Consider the following 13979-nt stretch of genomic DNA (forward strand, 5'->3'; position numbering starts at 1 on the left):
ATTACCTGGGGACTTCTTGGGTGGCTCGGTGGTAAAGAACCTGCCTGCCAGTGCAGGAGAGGTGAGTTCGATCCCTAGGTCAGGAAGAGCCTCTGAAGAAGGAAATGACAACCAACTCCAGTATTCTTGTCTGGGAAATCCCGTGGACAGAGAGGAACCTGGCGGGCTTCAGTCCATGGGGATCACAAAAGAGTTGGACATGGCTCAGCGACTCAACAACAAATGCTTGTTTTAGCTGTTGTATTTGTGGCATCAGGAGCGGGTCAGTCCAGAGGGACAGGGGGCCAAGATTTCCTCAGGTCATCTCTACACAGGGAGGAAGGGCAGGGGCCAGGGGCCGCCTGGACTGTGAGAGACTCAGGTTGAAAGTACTGTTTCTAGGGTGGTCAGACGTGGGCCTGGGTCCCTGGGGCAAGGGCAGTCCCCTCTCCCAGCCTTCCATCCTCAGCTGGAGCTCGGGGCTGGTAGGAGCCCTTCTTCTGAGTGCTGTGGTTGAGAGCCGGGGCAAGGCCCATATGTGATCTACACACACCCTGCAGGTGCTTGTCTGGACTTGCTCCTTGGGTGACCAACAGTACCAAGATGGTACCTCCCCCAAGCCCCTTAACCTCCCTGGGCCTCAACTTCCTGACCTGACAAATGGGTTTGAGGACAGTGGCTGTTGTGAGGAGTAAATGAATCAGTGTATGTAAAGTGCTTCAACAGGACCAACATGTCGGAAGTCCCGGAGCATGAGAGAGAAGCCCGGCGAACTTTCCATGAAGGGCTAGTAGTAAAGGTTTTAGGCTTTGCAGAACTGTCACTATAGCCTAGAAATGGCTCTAGATGAATGAATGAGCGTGGGTGGGCTCCCATAAAGCCTGAAATTTGAATCTCCTATCAGTGTCCCGAGTCAAAGAATATTCTTCTTCTCTGATTTCTTTTCAACCATTTAAAAGCGTAAAACTATTCTTAGCTTGCGGGCCGTCCAAAATGGTCGGGCCAAGCGGGCAGCAGGCCACATTTGGCTTCTGGGCCTTAGTCTGCCAAACCTTTTGAGATCTTTATTTTATTATTATGTAGATGTGCAAGACTTCACTTATTCAGTCCCCTGTTGGTGAACACTTAAGGTATCCAGTCCCACGGAATCGCTAACGGACATTCCCGTCCATATTCTCATACCGGGCTTTGCACGTGCGTGAGAATGCTCATAGGGTGAATGTCTAAAAATAGAATTGCTGCATCGGAGGGTATCCAGTTGCCCCTCCGAATCTGCAGATTCTGCTCCGCTGGATTCAACCACCAGTGGATAGAAAATATTCGGGGGAAAATATTCCAGAAAGTTCCAAAAAGCACCATTTGAATATGCAGACAACTACTTCCATAGCATTGGCATTGTGCACGCGTGCTAAGTCACGTCAGTCGTGTCCGACTCATTGCGACCCCATAGACTGTAGCTCGCCAGGCTCCTCTGTCCATGGTATTCTTCAGGCAAGAATACTGGAGTGGGTAGCCATGCCCTCCTCCAGGGGATCTTCCCAACCCAGGGATTGAATGCACGTCACTTATGTTTCTGGCATGGGCAGGTCGGTTCTTTACCACTAGCGCCATTTATTAGGTATCGTAGGTAATCTAGAGGTGATTTAAAATATACGAAAGGTTGTGCGTAGGTTATATGCAAATACTGCACCATTGGTATAAAAGACTTGAGCATCCTTGGATTTTGGTATCTGATGGGGTGAGCCCCTGTGGATATGGAGGGTTGACAGTACGCACTGCCCAAGCATGTTATGGACCAATCCAGCTGCTCCTTCATGAGGTTCCTGCTGGTAAAGGCCTCTGTCAGCCTCCTCAATCCTAGATCAGCGACCCACTCATTGCCGGCCACAGGGGAAAATGCATGCCCCCCCATTCCTGTGCTTTCAAATTCTGCTTGATTCGAATGTCTTCCCATCTCCCCACGGGCAGTTGGAATCTCTCAGTAAACAGTCCACTCATGTGGGAGCTTAAAAAAAATGTAATTATAAAAATAATTTCATGCTTCTCTAGAGGATTTAAAAAATACAGAAAAGAACTAAGAAGAAAAACAAATCACCCGAAATACCAGCGTGCAGAAGCTGCTGGCAACATTTTTGGTATGAAGTCTTCTTTTAGCCTTGCTTTTCTTCTTCTCATCCATTTCAAACATTTGTCCCTTTTGACATTAGGTAGTATATTCACATGGTTCAATCATGAAAAAGCTTTTTTTTTTTTTTTAATCTTTTTTTATCTGTGGTGTGTGGGATCTTAGTTCCCTGACCAGGGATTGAACCTGCTGCAGTGGAAGCCCAGCGTCTTAACCACTGGACAGCCAGGGAAGTTCCAAAAAGGATTTTTGAAGTATGAGGGGAAGTACCCCACCCCATCCTTTATTCCCAACCCCTCCCCATAGCCTCAGCACTTACTTTTTTGTATTTTCTTCCAGCTCTGTGCATATACAACCTTGTGCAAGTATAGGTTAGTATTTCTCTCTACCCAGCAGGTAGCACATTATCCATGTACTTGGGTAGCATTTCCTTGGTCCTTTGTTACAGTGGAGAAGTATTCCTTTGTGTAGATGGGGCTGGACAGGCTTTCATCCTCGGACATGCTGTCCTGATGCCCTTAGACCACGTCGAGGCTTTGGTCCTTCACACAGAGCTGCAGTAAACATCCGTCATCTCGTGTACGTGTATCTCTCTGGTCACTTCCCAGAAGCCTGTTTGCTGGATCAAAGCACAGGAGCACTTAGAATTTGCACAGCAGCTGCTGAATTGCATTCCTCTGAGGCTGTAGTAAATGGTGCCAGTTTAGACTCGCATGGGCAACGTGTGAGTGAGACATATGAGACATATGACTTGTTTGTAATGTGTGCCTGAACTTGGCTCCATGGGGCACCTTCGATCTGCATCTCTCTTATTACAAGGGAGGTTGAGCATCTCTTGACATATTTAAGCCTTTTGTGTTGTTTTTTCTACACTGTGTCTGATCATATCCTCTGCCCCCATTTTTCTCACTGCTTGTTATTCTTAGTGATTTCCAGATCCTCTTTTTATATGAGAGAGATGAGCTTTGTCTAGGCTATGTTGTTGTTCAGTCACTAACTCGTGTCTGACTCTTTGCGACCCCATGGACTGCAGCACACCAGACTTCCCTGTCCTTCCCCGTCTCCTAGAGCTTGCTCAAACACATGTCTGTCGAGTCAGTGATCCCATCCACCATCTCATCCTCTGTCGTCCCCTTCTCCTGCCTTTAATCTTTACCAGCGTCAGGGTCTTTTCTAATGAATGGGTTCTTCACATCAGGTGTCCTAAGTATTGGAGTTTCAGCTACAGGATCAGTCCTTCCAATGAATATTCAGGGTTGATTTCCTTTAGGATTGACCAGTTTGATCTCCTTGCTGTCCAAGGGACTCTCACTATTTCCCCCAGTATGTCATTTGCTTCTTGACTTGGTTTGGGGGGAGTGTGTGAGTATTTGTCCCTGTATTTTTGTTGAGGATGAGACTTTTTAAAAATAGTTTTCAATTTTTGGGTTATTTTTAAGCTTTTCATTTTTAGGTCGTTTCAAATATATAGCAAAGTTGTAAGACTAGAATGTGGGTATCATGCCCATGTGAATTCTTTACTATAACCAGATGTTTTAGTTACCTGTTGTTAAACTGAGCGGCTTGAAACAACAAACATTAACTTACCTCACATGATTTCTAAGTATCAGGAATCTGGAAGCAGATTAACTGGGAGTTCTGGTTTGTGATCTTTTAGGAGATTATAGTCAAGGTTATCGGCCAGGGCTGTCTGTCATCTGAAGGCTTGACCAGGCTGGACAGTCTGCTTCCAAGATGCTGCACTCGTGGGACTTCCCTGGTTGCCCAGTGGTTAAGGCTCTGTGTTTCTGCTGCAGGGGGTGAGGGTTCGATCCCTGGTCAAGGAACTAGGATTCCGCATACCGCACTGCACAGCCAGAATAACAACTACAAAGATGGTGCACTGGTAGGGCTGCTGGTGGGAGAGAGGGCCTACGTAGAGAGAAATTGAGGCCTACCCGAAGGGCAGCTCACAACATGATCCACAGTCGGCTTCCCCTGAGCGCATAATCGACTAGGAAAAGAGCAAGGGAGCTGCCCAGGAGAGAAGCCAGTCTTTTTTATAACTTAATCTTGGAAGTGGCACGTGATCACTTCTGCTGAGTTCCTATGGCTGCGGAGACCAACCCTGGTACAGTGTGGGAGGAGCCTGAAAACAGGGAGGCGGGGATTGCTGAGGGCCACCCCTGATTGGAGCCTGAGAACAGGGAGGCGGGGATTGCTGGGGGCCACCCCTGATTGGAGCCTGAAAACAGGGAGGCGGGGATCGCTGGGGGCCACCCCAGATTTAACCACTGTAAATATTTGGCCACATTAGCTTTAGCCATGGTCCTCTCAACATGTATCCTTTTTTCTTTTCCTGAATCATTTGAGAGTCAATTGCAGACATCATGCTTCTGCACCCCCTTCATATTTTGATCTGATTATTTCTGTCTTTGAGAATAAGAGCATCCTCTCACTCAACCACCGCAGTCATCAGATCCAGTGCATCTAGCGTTGCGACAATACTGTTATCAAATTCACCGTCCATAATGCGGTGCAGCCAGCTGTCTAGCAATCATGTCGTGGATCGCTGTCCTCTCACTCAGCATCTGGTCTGTGTTGCCACTTCACCGTGCCCTCTGAAGTCTGTGATTAGGAGGGGAGAGTGCCAAGCGGGACAGTTCCCTTGGTCCTCACTGTCAGCTCTTCGCCTGCGGCTCCCACCAGCTTTCTTCTCTGGTTTTCTCTGTTGTAAATAGTCCCACGGTGGCCAGCCCTGTGAGCAAGAGCCTGAATGTTCCTGATCACGAATTCCTGCAGGCGAGATTACCAGGTCCACTCAAGGCTCTTCTGTTTTGTTTGTTTCACTTAATATTTATTTATTTATTTCCAAACTTTAAACTTTTTATTTTGTATTGGAGTATAGCCGATTAACAACTCAGTGATAGTTTCAGGTGAGCAGCCATACATGTACATGCATCTATTCTCCCCCAAACTCCCCTCTCATCCAGGCTGCCACATATCACTGAGCAGAGTTCCCTGTGCTCTACAGTAGGTGCTTGTTGATTATCTATTTTGAATATAGCAGTGTGTACATGACTTTCCCAAACTCCTCCCAATCCCCTTCCCCCTGCCCCCCCCCCCCCCCCCAACCAGTAGATTCGGTTTTTAAGTCTATGGGTCTCTTTCTGTGTTGTAAGTTCATTTGTATCATTTGGACTGGTCATTTTGGTTCCCTGGCCTCAATGTCTCATCTGTGAAGTGGGTCGGATATGATCACAGTTCTCAGGACCATGGAGAGAGCCCATGAGTGGGTACACGTTCCCAGCTGCAAGCACTGGGTCAGTGGGTGCTGTCGGTGGGGGGGTAGATTCTGTGACCCAGAGCAGAGAGGTGCCAGTTCAGTATTGGGTGCCCAGCTGTTGCCCATGGTTCAATAGCAGCTGCTGAGGTTTGAGGTTCTTGGAGAGGTCACCTTTAGGTGACCTTCATGGGGAGAAGGACGCCCTGACTGAAGTGTGTTTTAGGTGAGGTCACTGTGTACGTGTTACAGACTAGTGCTTAGATTGCATATGCAAGCCTGATACACACACGCACGCACACACGCATGCACGCACACACACCCGTACCTGTAGGTTCCCACGACCCCCAGGTAGGCATGCAGCCATGACCCCACAGGTACAGGGCATGGACACTTAGAAGGGGACTCGTAACTCATGTGCTGGCATCCAGGGGGACCAGACCCTGACCTTGACCCTTGGTTTCCATCCCCATCCCTGGCTCCCCCGTCCCCAGCGGCTCCCCCATCCCCAGCGTGCCCTCCTCAGCCGTCGGTCCCCACCCCCACCCCCAGTTCGCAGCAGCCTGGTCTCCCTGCTGATGTCTGTTCTCCTGGGTCAGCTGGCCCGTCGGCCCAGCGCCCTCCCCACCCCCCCGCACTTGCTGCTGTGCTCTGCTCCCTGGCCCCCTCTGCCTACCTGCCGCTGGCAGCTGGTGTGGTGCTCCCGCCGCCGCTGCTTCCTCCGCTGCTGCCCCCAAAGCCTGCAGAGCTCGCCTTCCTCTGGGGTGGGGAGGGGGGTCTGGGGGGCAGAGGGGAGATCAGAAGGCAGAGGTACGGAGTTGGGGGGGGCAGATGGGTGGGTCGAGAAGGGATAGGTTGAGGGAACGAGGTAGGTGGACAGGTAGGGGGTGGGGGGCAGGTGCAAGGTTGGGGACGGAGGTGGGGTGATGAGAAGGATGGTGGCGGCGGGGATCAGGACAAGGGGTGGCCAAGGGGGCGGGGCTTCTGGGTGGGAGCGGCAGGGGTCCCCAGCGTCTTGGGGCCAGGAGAGCCAAGGTTGGTTCTGACCCCCGCCCCCTCCCCTCTCCCTCCCTCCCCTGCCCAGATCCCCGCGGCAGCTCCGCTGAAGGGCCCTGGCCCTTCCTCCTCCCCGTCACTACCTCACCAGGCCCCCCTGGGGGACAGCCCCCACCTGCCGTCCCCTCACCCGGCCCGGCCCCCCTCCCGCCCCCCGTCCCGCCCCCACTCCCGCCCTCCCTCCCAGCCGCAGAGCTTGTCCCGCCCCCCCTCAGAGCCCGCCCTGCACCCTTGCCCTCCTCCCCAGGCCCCCCCTACCCTGCCTGGCATCTTTGTCATCCAGAACCAGCTGGGCGGCGCCCCCGCTGCAAGCACCCCGGCCCCCACCGCCCCAGGCCCGCCCCAGCCTCCGCTGCGACCCCCATCCCAGCCCCTGGAGGGGCCACTGGCCCCTGCCCCCCACCTCCCTCCAGCCTCCACCTCCACTGTCGGGGCCGCCTCCGCCTCCTCCGAGACGTCTTCCCGGCTGTCAGCCCCCACGCCGCCTGACTTCCAGCTGCAGTACCCGCCCAGCCAGGGGCCCCACAAGTCCCCCACGCCCCCCCCGACCCTCCACCTGGTCCCTGAGCCCGCAGCGCCCCCCCCACCGCCTCCTCGGACCTTCCAGATGGTGACCACCCCATTCCCGGCGCTGCCCCAGCCGAAGGCTCTTCTCGAGAGATTTCACCAGGTAATTGGAGGCAGGGGCCGGCCCACCGCCCACGTCGCAGCCCCGCCCTCCCCGCCGATCCGATTCCCTCCCGCTGCTTTCTGGCTTTCTCTTCACCCCCGGTCCTGGTTCCTGGCTGCCCCTGCTCCTAGCGTGTGTCTCCCCCCAAACCACCTGTCCCCCTCCTCAGGTGCCGTCCGGGATCATTCTCCAGAGCAAGGCCGTGGGGGCCCCCACCGCCCCACAGTCCTCTGCCAGCCTGGGACCCCTCGCCAGCCCCACTGCTTCCGTGCTGGTCAGCGGGCAGGCTCCATCCGGGACCCCTACCACCCCCAGCCATCCCCCCGCCCCAGCGCCCATGGCCACCGCAGGTAAGGGAGAGGGAGCCCGCAACGGAGCCATGGGGGGCCCGAAGCGGGTGGGTGGGAGTGACGAGGAGGACGGGTGGGCCAGAACTGTGGGCACCAGTGCCCAAGGGTCGCCTAGATCTCCAGGGACAGGGACAGTGGAGGGGGGCAGGCTGTACAGCCCAGGTCCCCTCCAGGGGCACTCACTCCGGGGCTGCCACAGCCACCGAGGCCCAAGAACCAGAGCAGTATGGGGTGCAGGGTCTCTGGGGGGCCTTTGTGCCCGTGACCCCTGATCCCTGTCTGCCCACACCCCCACCCCAGGCCTGCCTCCTCTGCTTCCTGCCGAGAGCAAAGCCTTTGCCAGCAACCTCCCAACTCTGACTGTGGCGAAGGCCGCCCCTTCCGGGCCAGCGAAGTCCTCCGGGCTGCAGGTAAGGGGCACCCAGAATGGTGGGCTAGGGCCCAGGCCAGGTCGTTGGGGAACTGGGATGGGGCTGGAGGGGTAGGGGAGGCTGGCACGGAGTCAGGAAGGTAGAAATGGGCAGAGACACAGCCAGGTGGAGGCAGGCCACCAGGCCAGTCCAGGCCGGGGCAGGTGGGAAACCAACACGGTTGGACAGAGATCCACCCCCAAACACCAAAACGACAGAATGAGGATGGGAGAGACGGCCTGAGAGAGATCCCAGGCAGTCACTGGAGGCGTGAGCAGATGAGAGATGGAGGCTGTGGGAGGAGGGACTGTGTTGGCTCAGGACAGGCGGTGGGGAGACCCTAAAAGGAAGGACAGGGCAGGGTGGCCAGTGAGACACTGAGTCAGAGATGGCAGAGGGACTGCCTTGGCGGTTAAGACTCCGTGCTTCCAGTGCAGGGTCACGGGTTCAATCCCTGGTCGGGGAACTGAGATCCCACATGCCTTGCAGTGCAGCCAGAGAAAAAAGAGAGAAAGTGGCGATTGGGGTGGGGGGGGTGGTCAGGAGGAGAGCTAGGATGGTGGCACCCAGGCCAGAGGGGTATAGGCCGGGAGGGTGGAGGAGACTGAGGCAGAGACAGGATTCGAGAGAGCCTGGAAGGGAAGAATAGGCAGGACAAGGGAAGTCAAGGTAGAGATTTAGGCAGGCTCGGAGGAAAGAGGCCGTGCCCATCAGGTGCTAGACAACGAGGGGGTGGTTTATGGGCCTTTCGATGGGCAGGGAGGGAGGCACCAGGCGGAAGCTGAGAGACCCAGGCCTGAGAAGGGGCTAGAGGAGGCGGCCCACGCGGATGCCTGGGGCTTGAGCCTGCATATCACCCTCTCCTCGCCATGTCCCCCGCCGGATCCAGCCCCAGTCTCCCCGCAGGTTGAGTGTGCTGGGTGGGGAATCCTGCAGCTAGGACCGGGACCCCATCTCGGGTGACATCAGCCCCTCCCATCTTTATCCCAGGCTGTGGGTAGAGAGGCTCATGTGCCAAGGGAAGCCTCCTCTGTCATGAAATCCCCCTCACTGGCTTCTCTTTCCCCTGCAGTATGAGAGCAAGCTGGGCAGCCTGAAGAAACCGCCTGTGCTTCAGCCCAGCAAAGAAGCCTGGTGAGCTCCGTGGGTGCCTCCCCTCCCAGCGCCGTCCCCGCTGTGGGTGCCGTCCCCCGCTGTGGGTTCGAGAAGTGCCATGGATCTCTCTGCCTCCCCCTCTAGGGAGGGGGGTGTGAATAGTAGTGATTATAGGGTGAATGACGAGAATTCCGTGTGGCTGTGTTAGCAGCATTCATGGGGCAGCTAGGCTGGTGGCTTCAAGTGAGCAGGGGTGGATATTTGGTGTGGCTTGGTCACCGCAGTACCCTGAGCGCCTCAGACCAGGCTGGCAGGCAGTGGCTCCTGTCTGGGGGTGGGGGGTGCGTGTTCAGGTGGACGCAGGGATGCCTGGGGGCCAGGGTGAATGGATGGATGGATGGATGCTACTCAGGCAGGTGCGTGGCTGGACGGATGGCTGTTTGGGCGGGTGGGCGGGTAAGCGTTGGATGCTCGCGTTCTGTCCCTCTCTCCTGCCCTCCGTCCACTGAGAGTGTTGGTCAGATCCTCATCGGGTGCCCAGTCCTGTGCTGGACTCTGGAAACACTGGACAGACCAGGTCCCGCATCCACTGCGTGTGAGGGCTGCTGGCCTTCAGCACTGGGTACAGACAAGCAAGCATGTCTGATAGGAGAGACAGCCGTACATAGTAGGCGATAGTCTACTGCCCAGTGAGAAAGCAGATCTTATCAACCAACCACCCAAGGGCCCAACCTCCCTGCCCACCTCCCCAAGCCTGCTGCTGGGTTCCAGGTAGAGCGGGGACATGCTGACCCCAAGTGGCAGGAGATGGTATTGCATGGAAGGTGAGTTGCTCGGTCTGGCATCTAACTCCCAGTGCTGCCTCTAGCTGCTTTGGATCAGTGACTTCATCTTTGCAGGCCTCAGTTTCCTCATCTGTAAAATGGGCATAAGGACAGCACTTCCTGCTGTTGGTTGTCCCCAGAGAACAGAGAGGCAGGCCAGGCACACGTTCACACATACTTCTGCAGCGTTCCTTCCCTCCCCGTTGTCTGCCTTGTGGCTTGGGGGCTCAGGGTCTGGTTCTGCTGTCTCCTGGCCTCACCATGAGTTATCTGTGTGTGTGGTCCTTCCCCCGACCCCCAGCTTCCTGGAGCATTTGCACAAACATCAGGGCTCTGTCCTGCACCCTGACTGCAAGACGGCCTTCCCCTCCTTCGAGGATGCCCTGCACCGCCTCCTGCCCTATCATGTCTACCAGGGTGCCCTCCCCTCCCCCAACGACTACCACAAAGGTGAGGCCTCCCCTGGGTGTGGAGGCGGGTGGTGAAGACCAGCAAGGTGCAGGCGCCCTTGACTGCGGGTCCTCCCCAACATCTGGGTCTCTGGACCTCTTCCTCCGCAGTGGACGAGGAGTTCGAGACGGTCTCCACGCAGCTGCTGAAACGCACCCAGGCCATGCTCAATAAATACCGCCTCCTGCTGCTGGAGGAGTCCCGGGTAGGGTGGCCTGTCACCTTTCTCCCTGGGGGACCCTGCCCTTCCCCCATCCCCACCCCCACCCCGCCGCCGCAAGGAGGGAGGGTGGGAGGATGGATCAGATCACAAGAAGGACAGTTGGGAATCTGTGCCCATCCATCCCTGGCAATCGCGTCCCTTCCTCCACCTCGCTTCTTCACTGGCTCATCTAATCACGTCTCCCCCTCCCTGCCCCCAGAGGGTGAGCCCCTCCGCGGAGATGGTAATGATCGACCGAATGTTCATTCAAGAGGAGAAGACCACGCTGGCCTTGGACAAGCAGCTGGCCAAGGAGAAGCCAGGTAGATGAGAGCAGCGGGAGCCGGGTCCCCGCCGCCTCCGCCGGCTGCGGCGCTTTCCCTCACTCCGCCACTAGGCGGCGCCCGAGCCCAGCCTGAAAGCCCTAAGAGTGGACCTCTGCGTCCTGCTCGTCCCACCATCCTGTGTCCATTTCGCCCCCTTCAATCCTGGCCCTGGAGGGAGGGAATGTTCTGCCACCCCCGGCGGCACAGAAAAGCGGGAGAGCAGAGCCAGGACTGGGGTGAAGCCAGCAGAAGTTGGTGGGTTGCAGAAGTTAGGTGGTATCCTCTGTCCGGTGCCGAGGGCTGCTGGCATATTATGGGGACTTGGGACTTGGAAAAGGGGTCTTGCCTCGCAGTGTCCTCGTAAGTGAAGGGTTTAGCCCCGGGTCCGGCAGATGGTCAGTACTCAGTGGACACCGGCTCCTCAGCTCTGCAGGGGCCTCCTGCCTTGGCTAACCCCCAGGGTTTTCTTGGCCCCCTTCTCCTACAGATGAGTACGTGTCTTCCTCCCGCACTCTCGGCCTCCCCGTCGCCGCTTCTTCCGAGGGACACCGGCTGCCCGGCCACGGCCCGTCCCCGTCCTCGGCGTCTGGGGCCCCAGCCCAGCCCCCTCTGCACCTACCCACCAAGCTGGTGATCCGACATGGCGGCGTGGGTGGCTCCCCCTCCGTGACCTGGGCGCGGGCCTCCTCATCGTCCCTGTCTTCGTCCTCCTCATCCTCCGCCGCCTCCTCCCTGGACGCCGACGAGGACGGTCCCATGCCCTCCCGAAACCGGCCGCCCATCAAGACCTACGAGGCCCGGAGCCGCATCGGGCTCAAGCTCAAGATCAAACAGGAAGCCGGGCTCAGCAAGGTCGTCCACAACACGGCCTTGGACCCGGTGCACCAAACGCCGCCGCCGCCCCCCACCTCCCTCAAGGCGGCCGAGCCCCCGCCCCGGCCCCCACCGCCACCCCCCGCCCCCGGCCAGATGAACGGTACGGTGGACCACCCGCCGCCGCCGCCGGCCGCCGCTGACCGCAAGCCGCCACCACCGGCCCCGCACTGCCCCCGCCTACCCCTCCGCAAGACCTACCGCGAGAATGTGGAGGCCCCGGGTGTCGGGGCGACCGAGGGGGCGGTGGCGGCGGCCGTGGGCAGAGCCCGGGGCGGCAGCCCGGCCCCGCTGCCCACCAAAGTGGACGAGGCCACCAGCGGGCTCATCCGCGAGCTGGCGGCAGTGGAGGACGAGCTGTACCAGCGGATGCTGAAGGCCGGCCCGGCCGAGCCTGCGGCGGGCACCGGGCAGGGCAGCGGCAGCCGGGAGCCCGGCTGGGAGGCACCCTCGCTGCCCCCCACCAAGCGGCGCAAGTCCGAGTCGCCCGACGTGGACCAGGCCAGCTTTTCCAGCGACAGTCCACAGGACGACACGCTCACGGAACACCTGCAGAGCGCCATCGACAGCATCTTGAACCTCCAACAAGCCCCCGGCCGGACGCCCGCACCCCCTTACCCCCACGCTGCCCCGGCGGCCGTCACGCCCACCTCCCCGACGCCCCTGCACAGGCCGGAGGCTTACCCGCCCTCCAGTCACAACGGTGGCCTCGGTACCAGGACGTTGAACAGATAACACCGGGCTGGACTTCCCTTCCCTGTCCCCTCGCTCCGCAGGGACGCAGCAGGGAGCGGGGAGGGGGACAGCTGGGCGTCTGACCTCAGCCTCCTGGGGGACACGAGCCGGGGACCCCTTGAGTTTTTCTTGCCTAAGTTATTTGAGTCACAAAGGCCTCGTCCCACCCACCTCCTGCTTCAGCCGGGTGGTTGGGTGGGGGTCGTGGATTTCGGGGAGGGGAGGCTCTAATGTACAAGGTCCCCCCTGCCAAAGGAGGGGGTAATCCTGGTGTGTCATTTCCTATTTCTTCCCATTTCCAGCCACGCTCCGCCCCTCCGCCCGGGGGGACACGTGCGCACTGGCCAGGGAGGAGGGCTCCCTGGCACTCCCCACCGCTCACACGCATCCAGGTACCCGGTTTGCCCGCGTGGCTTCAATCTGTCCCTGCGCCCATCGCTGGCAGGGTCCGCGTCTCTCCAATGACCCCCACCGGCCGAGACAGGAAACGCAGGGAAAGGGCGGCGTGAGCCTGCCTCCCGGGACCCCCACCTGGCAGTGCGTGCCTGCGGGCACCCGTGTCGCATCCGTGCGCGCGCGCGCGTGTGTGTGTGTGTGTATGTGTGTGTGTCGTATGTCCCTCTGTATGTGCTCGAGTGAGAAAGATTTCAAAGCCTCCAGTCCCTCGACTGAAATCCGAGCACCTCCCAAATAAAACCGGGATCTTCCTTCCACCCCCTTCCCCAGCCAGTCTTCCCCTCTGTTCTTCCTGCCGCCAGCCACCCGCGCCAGATTTTGAAATCTTGGAGACAAAACTAGTACTGTAAGATAAATTTTTTTGTACTGTATTTATTGTGTATAACGATTTTTTTAAAAGGAGAATTCTGTACATTTAGAACTCTTGTAAATTAAAAAGCGATCCTTTTTTTAAAACTGTACTGACGCCCCCTCCCCCGGCCCGCATTGCTTTGGGATTTTTCGGGAACTTGTTTGGAGTCTGCGGGTTGGGGCAACAGGTGGGTGGAGAGGGGGATTGTGGGGACTTACTACACATTCATTTGTGAGCCCCTGCTGGGGGCCAGGTCCTATTCTAGGCACAAGGGTGCAGCTGAGTATGATGGAAGTGCCTGTTCTGGGAGGGCTGACTTCTTAGTGGAGGGGGCAGACTGAAAAACTCAATCAGCCAGGTGTTTTTGTATCGTTCCTGGTGGGGTTCTGTGGTCTCCCGGAGCTCGGAATTCGTCAATATGTAACCATCCCTCCTGGGAAAAATACACGGCTAGCTTCCGGCCAGCCTCTGATCACATTTTTGTCAAACCCTCAACTCATCACTTCACGTGTGTTTTCTATTTAAAGACCCTTCACTTAATATATAGTGTTGATTCATTAACACTGATCACACAGTCAGCAGCATTAACTCGTGCCTGAATGAAGCTTCTGTAACACGGTGTTTTCTCTGTAAGGCACATCCTAGCCTCCTTGGGCTTAAGAACTCAAGAACCCCGGGGGCCATTCAAAACAGTGAAATCTACAAAAGCACCAAAATGTGAATACACTGGCAAAAGGATGCTTCATTTCAAGTAGGAGAGTGTCCTCACCTATTCAGCACTCAGTCGGAAACATGCCTGCTGGGTGACTCAACG

The 13979-nt window shown here is 57.3% G+C and overlaps 1 protein-coding gene across 5 annotated transcripts in view; it reads left to right on the forward strand.

Moving 5' to 3' along the window:
• The window catches only part of BICRA (BRD4 interacting chromatin remodeling complex associated protein), a 74748-nt gene extending 61474 nt beyond the window's left edge, over nt 1-13274 (forward strand). For all 5 annotated transcript variants that reach the window (XM_060398150.1, XM_042232241.1, XM_060398152.1 and 2 more), the window contains 8 exons: nt 6451-7092; nt 7262-7442; nt 7743-7852; nt 8925-8986; nt 10073-10221; nt 10332-10426; nt 10644-10746; nt 11237-13274. In XM_060398150.1, coding sequence (XP_060254133.1) covers nt 6451-7092; nt 7262-7442; nt 7743-7852; nt 8925-8986; nt 10073-10221; nt 10332-10426; nt 10644-10746; nt 11237-12357 — 2463 coding nt within the window. In that variant the 3' untranslated portion in view covers nt 12358-13274. The remainder of the gene's footprint in view (nt 1-6450; nt 7093-7261; nt 7443-7742; nt 7853-8924; nt 8987-10072; nt 10222-10331; nt 10427-10643; nt 10747-11236) is intronic.
• The last annotated feature ends 705 nt before the right edge of the window (nt 13275-13979 follow it).

The sequence above is a fragment of the Ovis aries genome, chromosome 14, assembly GCF_016772045.2.
Source record: "Ovis aries strain OAR_USU_Benz2616 breed Rambouillet chromosome 14, ARS-UI_Ramb_v3.0, whole genome shotgun sequence".
In the NCBI taxonomy this organism is placed as follows: Eukaryota; Metazoa; Chordata; class Mammalia; order Artiodactyla; family Bovidae; genus Ovis; species Ovis aries.